General features: G+C 39.4%; 1 protein-coding gene across 1 annotated transcript; it reads left to right on the top strand.

The window, feature by feature from the left end:
• Positions 1-222: 222 nt before the first annotated feature.
• On the top strand, positions 223-18,805 carry LOC119661178 (GPI ethanolamine phosphate transferase 3). The gene is made up of 7 exons (XM_038070396.1): positions 223-647; positions 14,736-15,101; positions 15,184-15,464; positions 15,535-15,718; positions 15,778-17,374; positions 17,550-18,028; positions 18,361-18,805. Exons 1-7 carry the CDS (start codon positions 495-497, stop codon positions 18,553-18,555), a joined length of 3,255 nt encoding a protein of 1,084 aa, XP_037926324.1. The 5' UTR covers positions 223-494; the 3' UTR covers positions 18,556-18,805.
• The last annotated feature ends 5,908 nt before the right edge of the window (positions 18,806-24,713 follow it).

Raw genomic sequence — 24,713 nt, 5'->3', positions numbered from 1 at the left:
ATATCAGTTTCAATTAATCACATTTAAAATAATTTAATTTCGTAATTTGAATCTGGAGTGATTTACATATATTTTATTTCTAGTATTCATTTCCCGCTTCTTTTTGAATAATGTTGAAAGCTTTATTTAAAAAAGCTCTAAACATCTGTTCTGCTACATTCTGGTAACAAAATCTGGTACGTTGAAAACTTGTGTAAAGACTGTCAATATTGATGATTGTCAAACTGATGTGTATCTTCTGTTCCCGGCGCTTTGCGTTCGACCATGTCCAATTAAAATTGTAAATTTACTCCTCAAACGTCATCCTATCTGTTTGTGCGGTATAGAATACAACTTTCAAAACGGTCCTGTCCCGAAAAAAAAACACGTTTTACGCGGACTAGACTTTCGTTTCTTTCACATTTCCCGTGCAATCGCGTCTCGCACTCCAGGATGCTCATGTAGAGGCAAAAGCATAATTTCTGGATTTTCGCGAGCCGCTGTTTCCTATCACGATGGTCTTCGCTTGGAATTACCTGTTCGTATTGATTTGGATTGCGTACCTCATCAGTTCCGGTGTGTTTCTTTTTTCGCGGGGATTTCTGTTGTCGCGTGTTTCGAAGCAAGATTTCAGCACATGCCGGTTGCTATCCAACGATCCCAATGAGGTAAGTTTTTTCGTTAACTGGAATGAGTCAATTATTTGGGCGCGTTCGCGGAGTGTACATCATGTTATTGTCAATTGGCGCTGTTTCGAGTTAGTTCCCTGTCCTGGAATGCTGCATTTGTAGACACGGCTTTCGATTAGTTAATCGCATCATGAACAGATTGTCCTCAGACCTGCCGCTTTGGCTTTCGAGGAGCTATAAATAGCGTGAGCACCAGAAATGCTGTGGATTATTGCCTACTTCTACAGAACAATGTGTCGCAATTAGCTCCGGTCATCTGAATTCGGCCGCCGAAAGGTGGTTCGCGGCACATGCTGAATTTCACGTGTGGCTCCGCTTTGATATCAGTTGAGTTTATCTCTGAACGGCAGATAACACTGCGTAGGTTTGACTGCATTGAAATTCACGTATTTCCCAAGTGCTAGTCTGTTGAGCACTTCAGGTAAATTAACTGCATGACTATGGTTGGAATGAGCAGCCCAAATAAGGTGTGATAAGAATTAAAATCTTCTGTAGATGAAAGATAAAATCGTTGATGTGAATTTTTTAGTAATTTGAGTAATTGGGTGATTTTCCACCACTTCGAATTAAGATGTTACAGACATTTTCCGGAAGTAATCACGGAATCATTATACACGGTCAAGAATGCAATCCTTAGAAACTGTTGGTGTCAATTTGTAAGAGAGAATAGACTCCCCTAGACCTTACAAAATAAGCCAATGTTTTTTTTCTGTGTCGAAATAGAACAAACAGATGCTCTATTGGTATATCCGTTAAAAAAAACTTTTTTCAAGCGATCCGTCATTATTATAATTGTTCCAAGTTTGAACTCTTAAAAGACTGGAAGAAATACGGAATTTAACGGAATTTGCCCATGTTGCTACATAAATTAATTTGCAAATCCAATGGCGGCTTCCCAACCGGTCTGGAATTATGGATTTTCTCTTTTCAGCTTTCGGCCAGCCATTGGACCTTTCGCTATTTAACTACCTTACTGACTTCTGGGTCGTCCCATGTTGTATTCGCTATTCGTCATCCCCGTCCTCTCGGACTACTCCTAGAACTTTTCTTAACACCTTTCTTTGGAAGTCATTTACAATTTTTCAGCACCCTAAGTCAGCCTAAGTTTCGTATCGGTATCATGGCACATAAATCTTATTGGGATTTAAAAATACACTTGAAAATATTCCCCGCTTGTTGTAAAAGATGAACAAAAAGAATAGAAATTTGTGCAAATTGTGAGATTTTATTCTCAACGTCAATTACTCCTCACCTCGGAAACGATTAATGTTTGTTTTCTGGAATGTACGCACACTCCTCGACAATGGTTTCGAAGGCCTCCGGGATGTCCGTTTTCTCCAATTTGAATGTAAATTTCGATGATATGAGCTGCACATTCTCGGCCTAAGGGAAAGGAGATGGCGGAACTCTGTAAAGTACGATTCTCTCTTTTGCGATCATCATCATCATCAACGGCGCAATAACCGGTATCCGGTCTAGGCCTGCATTAATAAGGAACTCCAGACATCACGGTTTTGCGCCGAAGTCCACCAATTCGATATTGCTAAAAGCTGTCTGGCGTCCTGACCTACGCCATCACTCCATCTTAGGCAGGGTCTGCCTCGTCTTCTTTTTCTACCATAGATATTGCCCTTATAGACTTTCCGGGCAGGATCATCCTCATCCATACGGATTAAGTGACCCGTCTACCGTAACGTATTGAGCCGGATTTTATCCACAACCTGACGGTCATGGTATCGCTCATAGATTTCGTCGTTATGTAGGCTACGGAATCGTCCATCCTCATGTAGGGGGCCAAAAATTCTTCGGAGGATTCTTCTCTCGAACGCGGCCAAGAGTTCGCAATTCTTCTTGCTAAGAACCCAAGTCTCCGAGGAATACATGAGGACTGGCAAGATCATTGTCTTGTACAGTAAGAGCTTTGACTGTATGGTGAGACGTTTCGAGCGGAACAGTTTTTGTAAGCTGAAATAGACTCTGTTGGCTGACAACAACCCTGCGCGGATTTCATCATCGTAGCTGTTATCGGTTGTGATTTTCGACCCTAGATAGGAGAAATTATCAACGGCTATACTGTCTATATATATACTATACTATCATAGGCGGCTTTAAAGTCGATGAACAGATGGTGCAACTGTTGTCCATATTCCAACAGTTTTTCCATCGCTTGCCGGAGAGAGAAAATCTGATCTGTTGCTGATTTGCTTGGAGTGAAGCCTCTTTGGTATGGACCAATGATGTTCTGGGCGTATGGGACTATCCGTCCTAGCAATATATATCTTATAGATGGTACCCAGCAACGTGATATCTCTATAATTGCTGCACTGTGTGATTTCTCCCTTTTTATGTATGAGACAGATAATGGCTCGTTGCCAACCGTCAGGCATCGATTCGCTGTCCCATACCTTGAGTATCAGTTGATGAACCACTTGGTGTAACTGGTCGCCTCCATATTTAACCAATTCGGCTGTAATTCCATCGGCTCCTGGCGACTTATGATTTTTTAGCCGATGAATTGCACGGACTGTTCAGTAGCTCATCAAAGTACTCAACCCATCGTCCAATACGCCCATTCTGTCGGAAATCAGATGTCCTGTTTTGTCTCGGCAGGATGAGCATCGAGGTGTATAAGGCTTCAAACTGCTGACTTGTTGGTAAAACTTCCACGCCTGGTGCGGTTGCTCCCTGTACTTTTCGAGTTCACAGACTTGTTGGTTCTCCCAGCCTTCCTTTTTCCGTCTGTGAAGTCGCTTCTCCACTCGATAAGTCTCTGCGCGTGCCCGCGTTTTTTGAGAATGCAACATTACTCGGGCGACATTCTTCCGTTCCGTTGCTAGCTTACATTCATCGTGAAATCAGCGGTTCCGACTCCTTTTGCGGCTCGGGCCAAGTATGTTTGTGGCCGTATCAATAATAACGTTCTTCAGGTGGTTATGAATATCATTTGTTGATACTTCATCTCCAGGTCCTCTGTTGACTGCGGTTATTGCGGCATCCATTTCCCTCTTATAGGTGTCGCGGAGGGCTGTGTTGTGGATGGCTTCAGTGTTAACTCTCACCTGATTGTCAGAGGGGATTCTGGGTGGTGTTGTTATTCGAGCGCGGAGCACCATGCCAACGAGATAGTGATCCGAGTCTATGTGCATGAATGTTAATGAGGTTTATATTTCTAAATTTGCCTCGCAAGCGCAGAGTGCATAGCCGTTCGCTTATGTTCTCAAAGCCGATAACAGCAGGTTTCATTTTTTGGCTGACTAAGAAACCTACTCCCAGCACATGGTTTACTGGGTGGCCACTATAATATATGGTGTACCGGCTCTTCTCCAGGAAACCGGTCCCTGACCAACGCATCTCCTGCAACGCTGTTACATCGGCCCTATATTGGGACAGGGTATCGACTAGCTGCTCAACAGCTTCATCTCTGTACAGGGAGCGCACGTTCCATGAGAAAATGCGCAAATCGTTCTTCCGTTGTCGTTGCCGGGTTCGTCATTGTGTAATCCGTCCACTCCGAGGCTCCTGTTGTGGCTTCGTAACAAATTGTTTTCCGTGTAGGGTTGTCAGCCCTACCCAACCCTCAACCTGGAGGACCAGTTGGTACAATTTGTCCCGTTTTTAGGCGCGAGAGACTCGCCTTCATCCTTCTCCGTCTGCAGCTTTTCGTTCTCAGCGGTCACCACGTGGAGCTGGAGATAGGGTTTGGAAGTAGAGCTGTTGGTGTTGGTTCAGCCGGCATTTCCCAGGTTTTATGCTCCATTGTGGGTACCAATCCACGTTTCGCCCTGGGACCTATACTAATCTTTGACCACCATACTCTGAAAAGCCTAATGATGGCACAGCGACTCCGTTATCGGAGTGTTGTTGACCAAAAATGCACATGATTCGGAACGCTTAGCAAATTTTCTGAATGTAATTCAGAATATTTCTGTATATAATTTGGAAAGTATAAATTTAATCAACCAAATATAAAATTCATTTTTAAGGTTTTGTGTGAAACAAACCCTTACTAAAATCGATGTCTGTTCGTCTGTCACACGAGATTTTCTCCAAAACCGTTGGAGCTATCGTGACAAAATTTGGTGAAAATATGTGGTCTGTGAACCGCTACACATGCAAAGAGTGGCATAATTTTATGTTGGCTTTGAAAGGGGATCCCCATATATGTGAACAACAGGGCGAGCAACATTTTTTTTTTCACAGGTGATCATGCGGAGTATCAAATGGAATGACTCAATTAATACCTTTCGAAAAATGATCTTATTTCTGACATTGGGGGAAATTTAGGGAAGTGACGACCCAAAATGTGTGCCCCAAGAAGTGAAACAGGTCTCGTTCTCAAAACCTCTCAAATAGAAATATCTCAAAAGAAGTGATGCACCTATAAAAAATCTAGGCCTCATAACCTATCTGGCCAAAAGTTAATAGTAGCATATTATTATACTTTAGAAATTTACTTGAAAACCCTCCTCAAGTTTATTGTAGTTATACACACAACTTTATAGTAACATAGCTGATTATATATCACATAATACTGCCATGAAGTCTGTGCTTTTCATGGAAGAATTACCAATTACTATACACTCGTTACCAATTGGAGACATACATCTGACACCACAAATCATTTCATTACATTACCAACTATGTTCCTATTGGATTGGTGTGTTTGTTTCAAAATCATTTATTGAAAAACCAGCGACTTACCTTTAATATATAGCGTCTGTCTCTTATTTCTAGCCTAAATGTAGCTTATCTATCATAATTATATATTAAAACACGGGTGGCTATTACAATGTTTGGCCTGTCCGACCTTCTCTGACATTACTTTTTATGGTGCCTTTACGTTACACATTGATCTTGACAATTTATGATTAAAAGAAAAAATGGACATATATTTGAAAAAAACTGCGCCTGCACCTAGAGCTAGAGGCTTATCTACTTACTTATGCTAAACGAAGAGTTTTAACTTTTACTCGCCTGTACACTTCGGCGTTGCGGCCGCATTTTTTGGTTTTCCAGTTGTACGACAAGCCGACGCAGTGTCTCAAAATTCTGCGCTCGAAGGACTCGCACTTCTTCATAGCTTTGGTCTAGCAAGAGATCCATGTAGGGGCTTCGTAGCAAAGAGTCGGTCTTATGAGGACTCTGTATAGAGTCAGCTTAGATTTAGAGCAAAGTCCTACTCTTTTGCGAAGAATAGAGTAGATATTACTTAGTGTACCGCGTGCTTTGGTTAGAGCAAAATTAAGAGGGGGGTCGAATCGTAGGTTTTCATGAAATAGCATTCCCAAGTATTTCATTTTTTGTGAACTGTTCACTACGGTATTCCCGATGCGAAGTTTTAACCGTTTTGCTTTTCTGTGGATATATCTAGATCCCAAGTATCTGGATCTTCTGCGAAGAGTAATAACCTGTGTTTTGGCCCCGTTGATTTTTATCGCCCAGATCTGATAGTACATGCAGAGACCTGATAAGTATTTCTCGATAGCATTAGCTGCCTTACTGGGTTGGAAGCTCGACGAGAGATTTGTAATAGTTCTGTGCCGCTCTCTGGGATTGGAGCGTCGGCCGTGAAAATGTTGTAGAGTGTAGGTTCCGAAATGGATCCCTGCGGTGCTCCGGAACTGACCGGTAGGAGATCAAAATAATCATTTCTCACGCTGACGTCAAAATGCCTATCTTCGAAGAAACTTATTATAAGTCTGATCACCGGGATAGGGAAATTAAGGCTGATAAGTTTGAAAATGAGTCCGCTGACCCACACGGAATCAAATGCCTTTTCAAGGTCTAACGCACACACTACTGTGGGTTTGTTATTGACGTTAAGTCTGCTACTCATTGAGTCGTGAAGGTTGCTTAGTGCATGTTGAGTCCCGTGCTTTACCCGGAACCCAAATTGATGGTTCGGAATAATGTTTTTCCGGTCGCAATGTTGGACTAATCCCACTGTCCATGCTTTTTCGAAAACCTTGCCCAAGTTGGAGAGGAGAGAGACGGGCCTGAAGTTTTGTGGTTCGTGAGAGCCGCCTTTTTCCTAATGGCGATTATCTTCGCTACTGTCCAAATAGTGGGAAAGTAACCATTATTGATGCAGTTGTTGAAGACTGCAAGAAGGAACTTCATTGATGCCCTGGGGAGGTTTTTGATAACAATATTTGCTGTCATCTGGTCCAGTTGATTTTTTGCCGTTAAGCCTAAGTAATGGCCGCGAGCTGTGATAAGCTCAAAAAGGTTTTTGGGTGATTTGGTTTGCAGGATGTGTTAGAGGTGAAGAAGGTAGTTAATTTGAATGAATGCTCATGAAGAAAGTCTTTGGTTGTCGTGTCTACAATCGAACTGACGGCCTGGTTGTTTCTAGGCGAAGGAGAGTTTACTTGATTTAAGAAAGACTCCACGAGTACTTGAGCTTTCCTACCGTCGCTGCCGATGTTTTCATTGTTCTTGGTAAGAACGAAGTTTTTGGATCTGTTGCGGCCTGTCAGCCTATTTATCTGTTTAAACATATTAGTTCCGGGTTTCACATCTGCGGGTGAGTTTTTTGCTATGGAATTATTCCACCATTTAACGGATTAACGTCCGGATTGGTCTGTATGATGCGCGATCGAGTTAACCACTTTTTGCGAGTAATAATACTTTTATCTGTAAACTATTGGAAATATCTTTAAAACGCTTTCAGCTACTATTTAAATGAATTAATTACCAATCATGTGCTTATTCTAATAAGCTTATCAAATACTCAAGCCACTGAGGATTAGTTTGGTGGATAGTGGATGTTGGGTGAGTGGGTTTCGTGAGATAACAATGACTAAACGTTAAACGGGCAAGATAACAATTCCGAGATAAAAGATATTTGGCCTTTTTAAGGTTATGTGTGAAACGTGCGGTCTGATGTTCCCTTTACATACAGTAAGTGGCGCCATTTTGTGTTAAGTTTAGGAGGGGCATTCCATATATGTGAATGGAGGGCGCATTTTTTTAAAGAATGTAGTTATCTGGGGTATCAAATGGAAGAGCTTTTCGAAACTGGTCCCATATATGATATCGGGTGAAACGTAGGGGAGTGAGGGCTCAAAATAAGACCCCGAAAAAGTGTAACAGGTCTCGTTCTTCGCAAACTAGGATTATTAAAAAATATTAAAAACTAAAGTTTTGGTGCCGCGTTAAACTTTTTTTTTGTGAATTTTTGTGTTTTTTCAAGGCTTCTTTAATGAATTAAAAAAAAACTACTGAATGAATCGCAATTATCCTAGTTTGCGGACCGTAGAAATATGTTCTGAATAAGTCGTGAAATTTTCAAAGAATTTCGTTGGATAGATTTTGGGCTATGGTGGCAGCAGATTTTCAATATGCAGTTTCGGGAAAAACGCATTTAAAAAATACAATTCGATTTTTAGCCATAAAACCTTAACTGACCATTAATTTACTATACCTATTCCATAAACCTTAGGTTTCTTGAAGAAACATATGTACAGTCTTGGCTTCAATTCTTGTCCTTTTAGCAAAGTCATTCGAACGTCATTCGAAAAAATCTAAATGTAGCATGTGACTTATTACGTGTTTAACACTATAATTTCCGAACGACTTCGAATATCAAAAAATCGCTTTGCCCATATATTCTACACTATATCTAGATGCAATTGATGCAAAGAAAAACATTCGATTCCGTGGATCCGACACACGAGATGACCCCCTTAAGAGGGTGAAAAAATATCAGCGACTTGTTTACAGTGAAAACTGTTTTGTCTTACCTTAACGCGCCACACTACGGATGCATAAGCGAACATCGACCTAATGATAGCAACATATATCTACATTACCACATGAGGCCTGAGTCTCCATGTCGAGGCAAAGGCCCGTCTGCACAACCCATAAGCTGTGAGAGCTGGTTTCATCTTTATCTCTACATGTTTATTCCAAAGAAGTTTTTTATCTAGAGTGACTCCCAGATATTTCACTTCTTCGGAGAGTTGAAAGGTAGTACCCCTCATTACAGGGAGACAAAGTCCATCCAGTTTTCTCCTTTTTGTGAATAATACCATTGTGGTTTTATTTGGATTAACTGAAAGATCATGTCTAAGACACCAACTGTCAAAAAAATATTGTACTCCACTTAGTATATTAAGCATTGGCAAATCGGCGATAGATTGGTTGATTCGATCATTATCAACAACATTCTCTCCGTCGTTTTCAATCAGGAAACAGTACAGTGCCGTTGGATTTTTACTCAGATTTCTCGAAAACTACGCAACAGTTTGTAATTATTGCAAGTGTGTTGTCTTGAGTACGGGTGTTTTTTTATTTTCCAAGAAGGCCTTTTTTTACTTTTTTGATAATGCATTTAGAAGTTCTGATGAGTCTATGATTACCCATCTTATTTTTATCCTCACCAACTTGTAAAAATATCCCCTGTCATCCATGACCGCTTGTTTCCTATATAATCGACAGGTAATTTATTCGTTGTAAACAATGAGATTTGTTACTTCTCCCTATCATTGAAGACTTCCAACTTGTTTGACCCAACCACATTGGTTCTAATCAGCACTAAACTGCCGTTTGGTAAGCACTTGCAAAAAAGACTGTTTTCGTTCATATTTTCACCAGACGAAGTCATCTACCCTTCTTGATTGCTCCACTTTCTCGAGATATATTTTTCTCATAGATGTCATGTCTCTTTCTGAATCGCTGTAGTTAACCGTCGCGGGCTCTGAAATCAGGACAGTTCAAGCTTTTTGCGAATCCTAGGACCGTTTCTTTCAATATTGGTTCGCCTGTATGGTGATTGCTGCCTCTCACTAAACTGAACCATTCAGCTTTATCAACTGTTTGGCATTTGCATGCTCTGCCCCTTTTAATACTTCCACTAGAATTAGCACCGCAACCGTTTGCCCTTATCTGCCCAAATGGGAAATAAAGTACTAAGGGAATTTTCAATTTAACAGTAGGTTTTTTCAGCGCCCTTCTCATACACCGCAGTCCGGCCCAGGGGTGAAAATCATGCACAGAAACTGGGCCCGCAGTGAAACTTCTGCGGGGAACATACTTTTTTACTGGGATTTCTATGTCGCACGTTAGTTTGTGAATATGCACCTACATACATGAATACAGAAAGATTTATGGTGTGCACCGCGAAATCGATCCTTCGATTTCGACTTGAAAGAATTGTAACGTAAGAAATATGTCCCCAAAAGTTAAGAAAAAATACTTTGACTAGGAGGGCTTTTCGACTTAGAGAATAAATTTTGTATAGAAAATTGATGGCAACGCCAATGAAAGGCCGAAAAGTTCCAGTTAGACAATAATTCGACTTCGAGGAAATTCAACTTAGCGAGATTTGACTGTAATTTGATTTTCTGTGGAAAATGGGTCAAATACTATGTATGGCCGTTTAAATATAAGATCATTGGTATATTATTTTTTTTATATTTTTCCCATGTCTAAAAAATATTTGCGATGTACTCGAAAAATGTCTCACTCGTCATCCATCCTGATTCACTTCGGCCAATGCCCCAGAAAGGTGGCATATATTTGGCTAAGTTTGATGGTAGCCTTTTGTATGGAAATACGACCATAGACGGTGGGTCCTGGCCTATGGCATTTCCAGTGAAAAGAATCTTTTTCATAATTTTCAATCCTCAAGTAGACAGCATTCTGCCCCCTGCGAAAAAAATACTCGCTTGATAAACATCATTCGGATTTTAGTGTAGTATTTCCTGTTCACTCTTTGGTGGAATAGGGATAGTCAGTCATATTGTGCTTCAGTTCCACTATCATCACACTTAAGGCTGTGCAAGTGATAAACTCACAGAAGCGAGAAAAACACAAGACAGAACACAGACACCAATGACGACTGGGATTCGAACATAGAGCGCTGAGAAATGGTTTACTAAGTTTAAACATTCCGAAATGAGCACCGACTAAAGAAAGTCTCAAAAATTTCCACAAAATAAATTTGGATGAACGCAAAGTAAAGTTGATCCAGATAACTGAGGCTCCAAAAATATCAAAGTAAGGTGTTCGACATACCGTACATGAATGTTGGAGTATGCGTTCTTTCAAAATGGGTGCCGCGCGTGCTCTTAATCGATCAAAAACAACAACGAGTTTACGATTCTGAGCAGTGTTTATGCGTCAATATATGACAATGGACGGAACATGACTCCATTATTTCACATCAGGATCAAAGCAATCGTCATCTGTGTGGACTGCACGTGGTGAACAGACTCCAAAGGGGGCAAAGATGCAAAAGTCGGCTGACAAGGCCATGAGAAGGGAAAACCATTAATAGCGACTATTACATGGCGTTATTGGAGCGTTTGAAGCGTGAAGTCGCGGAAAATGGCCCGTTTGCAGAAAAAGAAATTGAAAGTGAAGTCAAAGGCGAATGCAATGGAATCCATTACCCCAGAATGGACACTCTACGAACGAACGAAGAGTGTAAGCTTCTAGAATCCCTATTTTGGACATATGTCCAGCTAGTGAATTTTGGCCAGTCAGAATGCCCACAATACTTCTGCAAGTCTTCTTGTTTTTCGATAAGATAAATTCTGTAGTACGTTTGTTGAATAGTTTGGTATATCTAGCATCATTAAGGTTCTGCCACTTAGGATTGCATAGTGAAATGTATGACCGTTGCACATTGTCCCAAAGAAAAGGCCATTTCTCGTTTCTATTCTGTTTTCGAGTCACCAGTGTAGAAGACCTCAATATATCCTGATTCAGTTCTCCCAATGTTTTGCGGCCCTCACGTCCGTTGTTTCAACATAGATCGAAACGTATTAATCTAGGAGCTGCTCTCATTGCAGTGCTCTGGATATATAATCCAAGGGCTACAAATTGAGTATTGATACACAGACATACAAAAAACAATTTTGTGGGGTTTTTCATTTGATTTTTCAACATGATCTCCATGAAGACATACATATTTCGTAAGTAACACCATTGTTATAGAGTGAATCAAGTTCCTTAAAATACGCATTTATAGCATTGATTACTTTCTCATTGTTCCCAATTTTTTTAGCTCCGTGTCAGTTTTTGAGTTGAAGGAACAAATAATAATCACTGGGGTCTAAATATAAGTTCAAATATCGCTGTTATTTTTTGCTCTTTGACTTTAAACAGTTTTCAACGATTTTCTATTGGATTCATGACAGACGATTTAGCAGGCCACTTCATAAGGGCAATTCCATTATCCAAAACCTATTCTTTATCTCCCTTGATCAGCTTTCTTATCAATCTTCGCGTCTCGGGAGTGAAATGTGGTTCACGTCCCCCTTTTGTAAACAAAAAATCCTATTTTATTTTCTCTATTTTCAAAAATGGTCAACTTACTGTTTTGGTTACAAAGCTGGTATATTATAAAGAAAACAATCGTGAAAATATGTGAAAAACTCCCCACTGCTGTTATTTTTAAGCTCGCTGGAAATAATATTTAACAACAGACAAATTTATAAAAAATTGAATGTAAGAAATTATATTGAAATGAATGTAATGTGTGATGTCACACGACTGTTTTTTACAGTCACTATACATACAGTGGCTCACAAGTCCGATCGATCGATCCATTCGCTTTAGTATGATCCTTATATTCAAAACCTTAAAAAGCATGAAAAATGATAATTTTCACCTATTATAATTTTGTTATTAATAGTGCAATTCCTACCAAACTTGGCAATATCATGGTCTATAATAATAATAATCGTTGGCACAATACGTGTTGGATCAGGGCCTTGAAGTCTGTTAGAGCACTTAATTCAAGACCGTGACGGTACACTACAGTACATTGTAGGAGGCAATGCGCTCGCCCGAGATTATTATCCCGATTTGACTCAGGTGCACATTCACCCACCCAGTCACGATAACAGATCCCTCTGCCACCAGTGAGATTTAACAACCCAGCGCTCTAACCACTTGAGCCATCCTGACACTGGTCATGGTCTATAGTATTGTCTATTTTAATGCAAAAGTTGATTATCATAGGATAAAGTTAAGGGGGGTTCCTAGTCAATTTCTAGAAAATGTACTGATAATAAATATGGTAATATATTATTATTACCTTTATTTAGACAGGTATGAGTATGGAGAGTATTTTGAGGCGTAGATACAATTTGCATGGATCACCATATTTTTTTTAGACACTTGGGTTAGGTACTTTCTGAGAACGGGTCCTTGAAGTAACTGACCCTTTTCGGACCCCCGAACTCTTCGCCTTTACAATCAATCATAAAATTAATATAGGTTTCGGAAAATGCTAACCGAGACCTTTCATTTGACTCCCCACATGACTATTCTCGGTGAAAAAAAAAATTTACATCCCCCTTTTGTATGCAAATGGACACCCTTTAACTAAATGTGTAATTACGTTACTCACTGCATGCAGTGAGATTCACAGGTCAAACCTCTCTACAAAATTTCGTATCAATAGAAGTAACCGTTTCTGAGATATAATGTGTGACATACAGACGGGCGCTCAGACAACACAGACAGACAGTAAACCGATTTCACAAAACCTTAAAAATTGGAAGACGCACATTCTCACCGTCAAATTTCTGTACTGTTAGGTAACTCAATTAGCATGAGCAGTAAATATCAGGCAAGCATCACAAAAGAAGGCTTGAATGAAATACCGCAAGTTTGAAATGGACTGCCAACCAAATTATGTGCGTCCGATTAGGACTGGAGAAGAAACACAGCACCAGAATCTACAACAGAACGATTATATTATTATTAGGGTAGAAACAGTGCGTTGAATTTTACTGAAGAGCCGTTTACGGAGCCCCGCAAAGTTTGAAAAACCGATTCTGATCAAACGCCATCGGAAATTAAGGCGTAGCTTTTCAAAAAAGTAAAGATGTTTTACTATAAAATCCTGGAGGGCGTTATCTTTTCAGGTGAAATAAAAATAAATGGGTTGAGTTCGAATGGACATGGCGCAGTACGGGAGAAAAATTGACACCAAATGTTGTTAAGAAAACGCTTAAGTTTGGTAAGGTAATGTGACAATGTGGAGTTCTATGATATCAGATGGGGTCGATATGCATGATAGGGTATTGGGAAAGATGACTGTGCAGTGTTACTTTTGCGTTGCTTTTTTAAATAATAGTTTTAAAGGGGATCTTTGAAAATGATGATTCAGCCATTATGTTCCAACATCATAATGATCCCCAAATCATTCTGCTAGGGTGAGGACAAAATGGCAACAAAGTCAGTCCTTTGGATGGTTCAACTAGCCAACACAATGGCCGGATTTAAATCCGATCGAGCATCTTTAGTAACATCTAAGCTCAAAATAAGGCTCTATCCTGACTCCCAAGGAATTTAGATGAAATTTATGTTGCAGAATGGAAAAAAATTGAACCAGATTGTTGCATCCCAATACTGTTGCTATTACCAGCTCCGCAGGTATTCCATCCACGCCCGACGTTTTGTTGTTTCTGAGTATTTTATCCTTTTATCATCTGCCCCCTCGATGTGTGGAGATTGAGTTATGGCATTGAGTAGCTCCTCGAAATATTGGACCCATCAATTTTAATCTGCTCCCCGCCTTCAAATACCTCACTACCTAACAATTTCGTTTCCTAGACCGCCAAAATATCTATGTTGTACTTGTTGATTTATTCAATTAGTGCTCTGAAAGCGTCAGTTGTTCAGAGGGAGCATACGTTCCAGGTTTCAAAATACTGTGAGCAGGTTGTCAACCTATTGCCCAAACCAGACTGTGGGGGACAGTCGACTCATCTCTGTTCTACAGCGTAGGTTGCTAGTCCGGAAATGTCTCTCACGTTTAATAGTCTTTTACAGTGGGGGGTGGGGTGTAGTGCGTCAACCACACCTATGAGCTATCGTTCGCGGTTATCTGAAATACCCTTCAACGCTGCTCTCCCTTCCATGTCGAATCAAGTGTTAATGAAAATTCGTATTACTCGCTTCCCTGAAATAATTAATCAATCCGTTTTATTAAAATTGATCGCGAATAATGTAAAAGTAAAAGTCTGTAACTTTGAGTCACTATCGATGTGTTTTTTATCACCAGCGCTTTTAATACACCACCGCTATATGTTTTATAAATTTCAGGATTATCATCTGAACGAAGATCTCGTACAGGAAATATTTAAAGATGTGAACGCTTCAACAGCAAATTTATGTCTTCCAAAGAAGTCAAAAGTCGTAATTCTAGTCATCGATGCCTTAAAATATGAATTTGGTCTTTACAATCCAGATTTAGACAATCCACTGCCATTCGAAAATCGAATAAACATTTTTAATGAATTGCTCACCGCGCAACCTGACCATTCGCGTCTGTTGAAATTTCGTGCTGATCCACCCACAACAACGCTACAACGATTAAAAGGCCTAACGACAGGCAGTTTACCAACCTTTATCGATATTGGATCAAATTTTGCAACGCCTGAGATAAATGAAGATAATATTATTGACCAGGTAAGTGCAGAAATCCATGAAGTGAAGAGCTATTCGGGCTAGTGTGGCAAGAACCTATAATTTTTTATTCTTTCCCCCCAAGATAATTCGAAATCGATTGTCAGCAGTTTTTCTCGGTGATAGTACCTGGACCGAATTATATCCCAAACGATTCAAGCGGCAATATTCTTATCCGAGCTTTGATATTTTTGACTTGGATACAGTTGACAGTGAAATCTTGAAGAATTTACCAAGTGAACTGGAGAAATCTGACTGGGATGTTTTAATAGCACATTTTTTAGGAATTGACCATTGCGGTCACCGCTACGGACCATTGCACGAGGAAATGACTAGAAAATTAACGGAATTGGACGGAATTTTAAGGTAACGTAAATTCGAATTTTTCGTTTTTTTTAAAAGCTTCGCCATTTTCATAATAAGAATATATGTGCAGAAAGGTGATTGACAAGATGGACAATGAAACCACACTCCTTGTAATCGGAGATCATGGAATGACAGGAACAGGCGATCATGGAGGTGAATCTGAGGACGAGCTGAACGCTTTGCTTTTCGCTTACTCAAAATCACACAAATTCATCACAAGCGATTATGGTTCTGATAATGTCACTATGCAACAAGTATGTTACTCTCTTGTAGAAGATGAATCTAGATTTTGATTATCCAATCTTTTTTCTAGATCGATCTTGTTCCCACATTATCGTCAATCCTTGGGATCCCAATACCCTATTCCAATTTAGGCTTAATTAACTTCAACATCCTACCTGACACTCCAGTACCACACATGACCAAATATCAAACGCTTTTACTGCATGCATGGCAGAATGCTAAGCAAATTTACAAATATTTTTACAACTATGCCCTGGACAACAAACGATCATTTAATTTGGAGTCAATGGATTCCTTGGAAAGTCAATTTCTTATACTAACGCATCGGGTCAATACGATCTACAACGAGCTGGCTTTTAAGAACTTCATGAAGGACTTGAATGCGCACTTGCGAAATATTCTTGATGTTTGCCGTGACATTTGGGTGAAATTCGATGCGAATCAAATGTCCCAGGGGTTGTTATTAACGTTTTTACCGATTTTCTTCAGTTTCTTGCTGATAAATAATTCAAAGCCTATTCAATTAGCGAATATATTCACGAGCAGCGCAGTCGGATTCATATATCTAGTGAATTTTGCTGCAGGTGTTTTTGCATACCGATATTTCAAAAAACTGTCAATGAAAACAGAGGAGCACAGTGTACTGTTTGTAACAAATATTGTGAGTACCGTGATGTTAGCCATTTTGACTTTACAAAATTGGCCACAAATTGCTGTGAATTGGAGTAACACCAAAAGATTTAGCAACGTTCCAACACGATGCATATTTTTAATATCCGCTAGTGTATTTTTTTCTAACAGTTTCATTATTGAAGAGCAGAAAATTTTATCGTATTTACTGATAGCTGTGGTCATATTGACCCTGTATGAACTTACTGAGGAAAACAACCGGTTCCGCCTGAAGACCAAATTCCGTTTGATGCCCTTTTTGAAGTCTCTCGAATTCGGGTTGATTGTCGTGGGTGTAGTCACAATTATATTACTACGACTGGCCTACAACTTCTTCCAATGTCGAGAAGAGCAAGGTAACTGTGGAGACTTTTTGATCGGCGGAAGCGTTAAGAAAACTTCAAGGACTCATCTGTACATGATTAGCGTCATTGTGCTTCTTTTGTATACAACTCTGACGAGAATTTACCTTCGATCTTGTGGAAATCTCACTGGTTTTTCAATTAATGTAATGCTGGCACGATATGGGCCTACAGTGGCAGCTGTATGTGCTGGTGGTCATATGCTTCTGACAAACAGTAGAATTAAAAATGTCAATCCGTCGCAAATAGACGCAATGGCACTAGTGATTTATGCTCTGTTTCTTCTACAAATTATTATAATCTTTGTTTATCCGTTGATGACATATGTCCTACCGCGAAGGAATCCGACTACTATAACTGTCAATCCGTCCGGGAATGTTATTCCGGAAATATTCAAAAAAATGAAAAGCATATATGAAGGTGATCAGAAAGACCAACGGGGAGAAATTCCAGTTGTGTATGGCCTGGCGACAATCTATTCATCCGTACTGATATCGTTTGGAGTATTCTTGGCAATCGTGATAGCTGTTTTGTTGGATGCCAAAGCATCACTGGGATTTGCCATTTGCATTGCGGTAGGAGCGGCTTTGCTAGCATTACATGCAATATTGAGATATCGAACGGCAACAAATTTGGGTGAGTACGAACTATGATGATTATCCTTTGTCAACATTGCATAGTCTATGAATATGTGAATGGAAAATAATTAGAAACAATTTTCTAGTCAGCTTAATTTTTTGTTCCGCAATAGTATTTTTCTAAAACATGGATGAATCCTATCAAGTTTCGAATATTTTTGATAAAATTTCAGAATCGTGCTGTCAGCCAACTTTCACTGCCGTCGTTAGCTGGTATTTATTGTCGCAATTCTGCTTCTATGCCACATCACACCAACCGACTATGTCACAAATTAATTGGCGAGCGGCGTTCGTAGGACGATCTGCAAATTTCGATCATTCGAATTTCATTTCGGGCACTCTAGTCTTGTTCAACACATTCTGCGGTCAAATTTTCTTTTTAACACTTTATGGTTTATTAAATACTGAAATGTTCGCATTATACGCACTGTTTCCATCTCTGCTTCGACGGAAGACAAAAGAAAAGAAATCTAGTAGCAACTACTCGGACATAAGAGAAACAATTATCAATAAAAATGATTGGAAGTCCGATGCACAGTTGATGGACTTCGATATAACGCGGGGCGACCTTGTTCTCTACGAGAACGAACATCTTTTTATTGGTTCGCTGTTGAAGTTGGCGACTCAGATTTTCATGTTGCAGGGAATTAAGGTAAGTGCTTTTTATTTTCTTGAATTTCGTAATTTTGGTAATTGCTTGAAATTATTATAAAATTTCTTTCTTTATGATTCGAAATTGACAAGTTGTGTGACAAGTTAAATTCTTCGATTGTGCTTTTCGTTCTAAGAATCCTTTATGAAACAATACTTATTTACAAATTAGTTATTTCACTGTTTGCATGCCTGCCCAAGTTGCTCTTATCTGTTGAAAAATTTGTTTCAGCTTTTCTCCTGGTAGAAACATTCAGACATCGAAAGAAAAAAAATATGAAAATAAATTCAGGAAAAACTTGACATAATTTTGCTTCAATTTATCCATTCCAGGTATTCTGTTCTATGATGGCGTGTACGATACATTGCCGCCATTTGATGGTCTGGAAGATATTCGCACCTCGTTTTATTTACGAGGGACTTGCGACTTTTATTTCCCTCCCCGCAATTATTTTTGGATACTTGATTCTTATCCGTGTACATTGGTCTGTTAGTCGTATGATTAATCGAATAAATAAGACAAAATAGTTAACTCGATACCGTTTGAATACTGTTTACAAATTAAACCACAATTTAGGTTACATTTGAATAGGATGTTTTTACTTTTTAATAATGAAATAAATTTATTAAAATAGTGAATATTTGTTAATTTAATTTAAGCATAAATGTAAAAATGGAGAATTCAAGCAATATTGACGATATAGGCGTGTATTATAGGAATAATTACAATTGTAATATTTATGAAGACGGAAAATAAAATTTAGATTCAAGAAAGTAATTCGAAAATAATTTTGAAACGGTAAAGTGCTCTGCCCTCAGTACTATTCCTTAGCTAATAATAATTTACTGAATATGATTATAATAATAATTATAGCCGGTCCCAAGCCTGGTTGTGGAAAGAGAAGGGATAGATAGCTTCAGTCTGAATGGTTGTACACCACTGCAGCATCTCAGCGAGTAGGTGAGGAAGCACTGAGCAAGCTATCACTACACCTGGCAGTTAGGTATAAAATTTGCATTGATAAATGAGGAGAAGGAGAAATTTGAGGTCCGGTATGGATAACCGGCGGGAGTCGTTTGACTTGGTGACTGGGTCAGGCTCCCGTAATGGACAGCGCGGTGTCAAAACCTCTAATCGCGGGGCGATTCGGCATCTAGACGCCACGATGATGCATTGCTCCGCCTGCTGCAGCTGTTTCGCCACAAACTGTGGTAACCACTTCAGCAGGTTCGTGTAGGCAGCGGATAAAGTAGACTAAGGAAATGAACCTCTTCATCATCCGTTTCTACTACGAAATAACCGCCCCTTGTTGCACCAGAGATTCATTGAGCATTTCCCGTAATTCGCGCAAGTGACTATGCAGCGAATCACAGACAAGTACCGCTTTCTTATTCGCAGTGACACAATCCCGGCCATTATCAGGGAGCGTGTTCGACTTAGGTCATCGCGAAAACTGGTGACTGGGGCAGAGCCGGTGGCAACAACAACACCACGCCCCAATGCTGAAACAGTTTTAGTACTCGCCGAAACACTCCAGCTGAGGTTTAGAACGAGTTCCAAAGAGCGTGTATAGCTATACATGGCGCTAAATCCCCTTTCATGGCTACTGAATGATTCATGGTTTTGCAATAAAGTATTACCTACGTGCTAAGTGCGAACTGACACACTTGATGTATTTAGATGACATCAAGCTGTATGCTGGTGTGTGCGTGTGTGTGTGTCTTTGAGGTGGGGGAGAGGTAAAGCCTCTGAGCACTCAGATTTTAGTGGTCCTTTGTATTCGATCTAACGACATATCTCGATGTCTAACGAAATATCCCGGATTCATTTCTGTATCGCAGGATTTCCGTTAGTGGATGTGATGCTATCCGCTGTAGTTGGAGCACATCAGCACCAAAAATTTGATGTCTGATGCGTCCGTAAGCGGGGCATTCACATAGAAAATGTTCCGTAAATTCCGCCTCCTCATTACAGGATGGACATGTATCATCTTGGATAATTCCTATTCTGAACTTATGCCCAGCTAGTGAAATATGGCCAGTCAGAACGCCCATAACACTTCTGCAAGTCCTCCTACTTTTCGACAGGATAAACTTTGAAGTATGTTTGTTTGGTTCTGACAGAAAGAGTTTGATATGTCTAGCAGCGTTAAGGCTTCGCCACCTGTCATTATAGGAAGCTTGTTCCCAATTGCTGGTTCCGGTCCGGGCATGGGGAAAGTTGAAGCCTCTTTTGCTAACGCATCCGAAATTTCATTTCCCTCTACTCCACAATGACCAGGCACCCAGAGTAAATCCACCATATTGAATCTGGAAACAGAATTCAATCGGTTTCTACATTCCTGAACGATTTTTGAAGTGATCAAAGTACTACTCAACGACCTCAATGCAGCTTGACTATCGCTACAGATTGCGATACGCCTACCCTTCAACCGCTCGTCAATCATCCAGGCTGCAGCCTTTAGGATCGCATACACTTCAGCCTGAAAGACCGTTGTGTATTGTCCCAAAGGAGGTATGCTGGTACTGACAACCAACTTAGGAAGTTTGTTGCGAATAGTGGACATATTCAGCCGTGACATTCGAATGGAATAGAGATTAGACAAATGTCGAATCCAAGCCATCCGCAACGGTCATCACGAGCCACATGCCGAATATTGCATTGGTGGCCTCCACATCCAAGCTATGACCGAGACAGGCTTCTACAAATACCTAGCAATTCTGCAAGGAACCCATGCTCGAGTTGGTGATCTGAAGGATGCTCTGCTGTCCGAATTCCTCCGACGTATAAAGCTAGTATTGAAATTGCATGAAGAATAAATAAAGCGTATTGAATCTATTCACTATCCCTTCATGGCTAATGCATTCGGAATATTGCCATGGATGAAAACCGACCTGGGAAACGTTCAGCGGCTGATACGGACTATTATGCCCAAATTCCGAATGTATCATCCAAATCCTGCCGTGGAGCTGATGAATCTGTCTCGTGACATTGAAAGTAGGGGCGTAGTTGACGTAGCGGCACAACATCATCGCCAAGTCATCCAGCAAAGAGCGAGTCGCTTACATGCAGCTATTTGTAAGGCAGTCTGTGGACTGACTCCACTTAACTTGAAGGAACGATCTTTCGATCCTCTGAGTGGGGTGAAGTCAGACCATTGTATAACACAATGCTATACCAATGAAGACTTCCAATATAGCGGAGAAGAATTCTTTCTACGACCATATACACGCAGTTCAGGAGAGGCCTGTTAAAGAACTTTATGACTACCTCCAGAACATCGACTTTTGCGTAATTCCGGCTATTTGAAGAATTTCCTTATTTTCTTCATTATCGAATTCGCCGCCATTGTCACTTTAACTCGTTGAGTGACTAATTTTGGCCCTGAACATGTGCAATTATTAGTTTTGGTATATAGGTATGTATTTCACATTGTATTTATCTTTAGTGGTGAACCCGTAGCGAAATTTCGTGTGTTTGTTTTCAAACATAACGATAAATGATACATGCTCCCCAGGTTGAGATACCTTCCTCTTTACTGAAATGGTTGGCAATGCGCTTTCCCATAGATTTCTGGGAACCATCATGAAAGCGGATTGGTTAGAGCACTACAACTCTGTAGTGCAGAAAGTCGTGGTTCAAATCTCGCGATTTGACGTCGGATACCAGTCGAATCAGCTGTGAATGAGTACCTAAGTCAAACAGGGTAATAATCTCGGGCGAACGCAATGCTGACCACATTGCCTCCTGCAGGGTACTTTAATGTAGCGTTACGGTCTTGAATGAAGTGCTCTAACACATTTCAAGGCCCTGATCCAATATTGATTGTTGCGCTAACGATTATTATTATTATCCCCGGAATTCTCTTATGCCGGTGTCTCTTCATGGACTGTTTTCTGCAAGAACTTTTAAGGCAACTGGGCCGACGTCGGCTTTCCGGCTATTACTTCCATTGCATGGCGTAAACGCAAAGTGGGACCTATCCAGTGCCAGCATGCAGAAGGCCACCGATAATGAGTAGATATAGTATGGCCGACAAAATGCAACCTTGGCAGATTTTACCTCGATACAGCACGTGATATTTTGCACTATTACATGTAACTCTAATAATAAGTTTCTCCTGTATAGCTAAACTCTTGGAAAAGACTACCGAAAGTCTTTTCGAAATCAATGTAGTTAGATAAAGCAGAGATCAAAACTCAGCACACTGTCCCACAATGATCGAAGGGTGTTAATGTGATCGATACGAAGAGATCCAAAATGGGAATTATCTCGCTCGCTGTCTATCAAATTTTCAGGAAGCGTTCTCCTAAGTATTCCAGGATTTTTTAGCTATTATTTTTGCGACGGCAGGATGCACGCCAATTGTCGCATTCAATCTTGCCGTGGAGCGCCCCTCTTTGGAAGGATATCAATAATAAAAAGAAGTGGAAGTAGTAACCTTGCAGAAGCTGCAAAAACTGCAAAGAATGAAAAGTTCTGTGGAGAGACGGTAGCTTTACTACGATATGGCTTCTGTTTGGAGACCACCTGGAAGTTTTTCCGTGACCACGTGATGGAAGTACCAAACAACTTCATCTGCGCGGAAAATAAAAACACACTCGCTCTAACCCAGGTCAATCCTTGTGTCTATGTTCATTCAATAATATGCAACCGGGGCAAGTTTAGGTGCCAGCAAAAAGGGTCAAGGTGCATATTTCTCGGTCAATATTCAATGGCAATAAAGAATTGGTATTAAACTCTAATTGAAATTTGTTCAAATGAAATTGGATTCTTAAGTTTAGGGGAAAGCGACCAAATGTTAGGTCGTTCTAAAAAATTAGTAAAATTACTAATTTGGAACGTTGTATATAAATGAAGGACGGGATAAGAATTATGAAATTGAGAGATGAAATTGGGAAATTGTTCATTGATCTAAGGAAAAAAAAACAAAAATTGGATAATTAAGACCTTTTTGGAGAGGCCAATCCATTGTCAAACATTTTTTTTATAGACCAAACAAAATTTTCCGATGTTGATTAGTAAGTATTTTTTATTTTGTCGATTACAAAATGAGTTTTCGTCTGCTTCGCTTCTCAATCGAGTGTTCAAAGTTTGGAACAAGAAATATTAATAAAAAATTGAACTGAGATATGAAAATTGATCGAATCGCATTTATCTGCCAATTACGGGATATTTTTACTCCAGAAAAAGTGGAAATTATAATTATAGCTTAAAAGGATTAATCAAACTTAACAATTGATTTCGTTACAATCCTTAGTGTGTAGAAGATACATATGTATAGATACTTCTTTTACAACTGGATAATATCCGAGAAAAGATGTTCAGGCGCAATATTCGCTTCCCAATTTTTTTAAAGACGCTTTACTTATATGAAGTTCCGTTTCTCTTTCTTACAGCTAAAATATTTTTATGGAAATATACAAACATACACAAGAATTTGTTCACATTATCTAAATTCTCAGTTATGAATACTTTTCAGTTCTTGATTTCTAATGGAATATTATGCAATTTGGAAAGCATTGTACATGGTTTATAGCGTTTATTTCGCAATACGAGTATATTATGGAAATTAAATTATTGGAAAGTATTTTTGTGTTTTGCGCTAATAGCAAAATCATATTTAAAGTGACTCCACCAACGATCACAAAGTCTTTTTACAGTCGCCATTCATTTGTGTACAATTTAATATATAAGCAGTACATCCGTACATGGTTTCACTCTGACGTCGATGAAAATTAATTTGTAATTTGTTAAGTGCTTTCAGATGGTTATTAAATAAAGATTTTTACTTGAGAGTTAGATCCGTTTGTGCCTACTGGACAGTTTATAATAAGGAATGAGGTTCATTCTGGGGCTGTTTTCTTGCTTTTTACAGACATCCTTGTACTACATCCACACTACAGTTTCCTTTCCCTTTATCCTTTTCTCATAAATTTTCAAAAAATTCACAAATCTTATTTACAACAGCTTTGGATGCGCCACCAATTTTCTTAATTTCCTTTCCATTCCCAAGCTGTAATGATAATACCATGTCTAAAAATATTTTTTCGAGGGTAACTCTGTCTCTTTAGGTGGATACGGATCAATAGTGAAAGGATTAGATTTATAATAGCAATTTTCAGATAGGACTTTAATTTGATTGAGATATTTCGGACGTTGTTATGTACTCGTAGATTCGATAATCTCTACCTACAAACACATACGTAAATATAGGGCTCCTTTAGCAATTTATTATGTAAAACGTAGATTTGACACGTTTCGAATTCAAGGTTCAGTCATTGCTTCTAACGGTTTAGAATGCAGTTTATTAAATGGCATGCATTCGGTTTATCTAAATTGAAAGAAAATTAATTTTTCAATAAGTTATCTCCCAATTGATATAATGTTACTCTTATTTACTGGTTGCCAGTAATCGGATCAGCAAATTCACATATTCATATTTGTATCAATGATTTAATCTTTATTTCCACTTTTGCATAACTTTTGCCAATTTCGTCCAATGTTTCCCAAAACAAATGAGTCAGTAGATTTTCTTATATTTTTATATTTGTCAGTGTGATTTTACCTATCAGTGTTTTGCAATAAAATTTTATAAGTAAAATTGTTGGATTTTCTTTGCAAAAAACTATACTTACTGATCGCAATCACGTATTACGAGCATTTTTAACAAAATCATAGTCAG

The sequence above is a fragment of the Hermetia illucens genome, chromosome 1 (assembly GCF_905115235.1).
Source record: "Hermetia illucens chromosome 1, iHerIll2.2.curated.20191125, whole genome shotgun sequence".
Classification (NCBI taxonomy): Eukaryota; Metazoa; Arthropoda; class Insecta; order Diptera; family Stratiomyidae; genus Hermetia; species Hermetia illucens.
This window is presented reverse-complemented; position numbering and strand designations above follow the sequence as displayed.

Coding starts and splice junctions, on each gene's coding strand:
- LOC119661178 (XM_038070396.1), top strand. CDS start 495: ATGGTCTTCGCTTGGAATTACCTGTTCGTATTGATTTGGATTGCGTAC. Junction 15,719..15,777: donor ATAATGTCACTATGCAACAA/GTATGTTACTCT, acceptor TCTTTTTTCTAG/ATCGATCTTGTTCCCACATT. Junction 17,375..17,549: donor TCGAACGGCAACAAATTTGG/GTGAGTACGAAC, acceptor ATAAAATTTCAG/AATCGTGCTGTCAGCCAACT.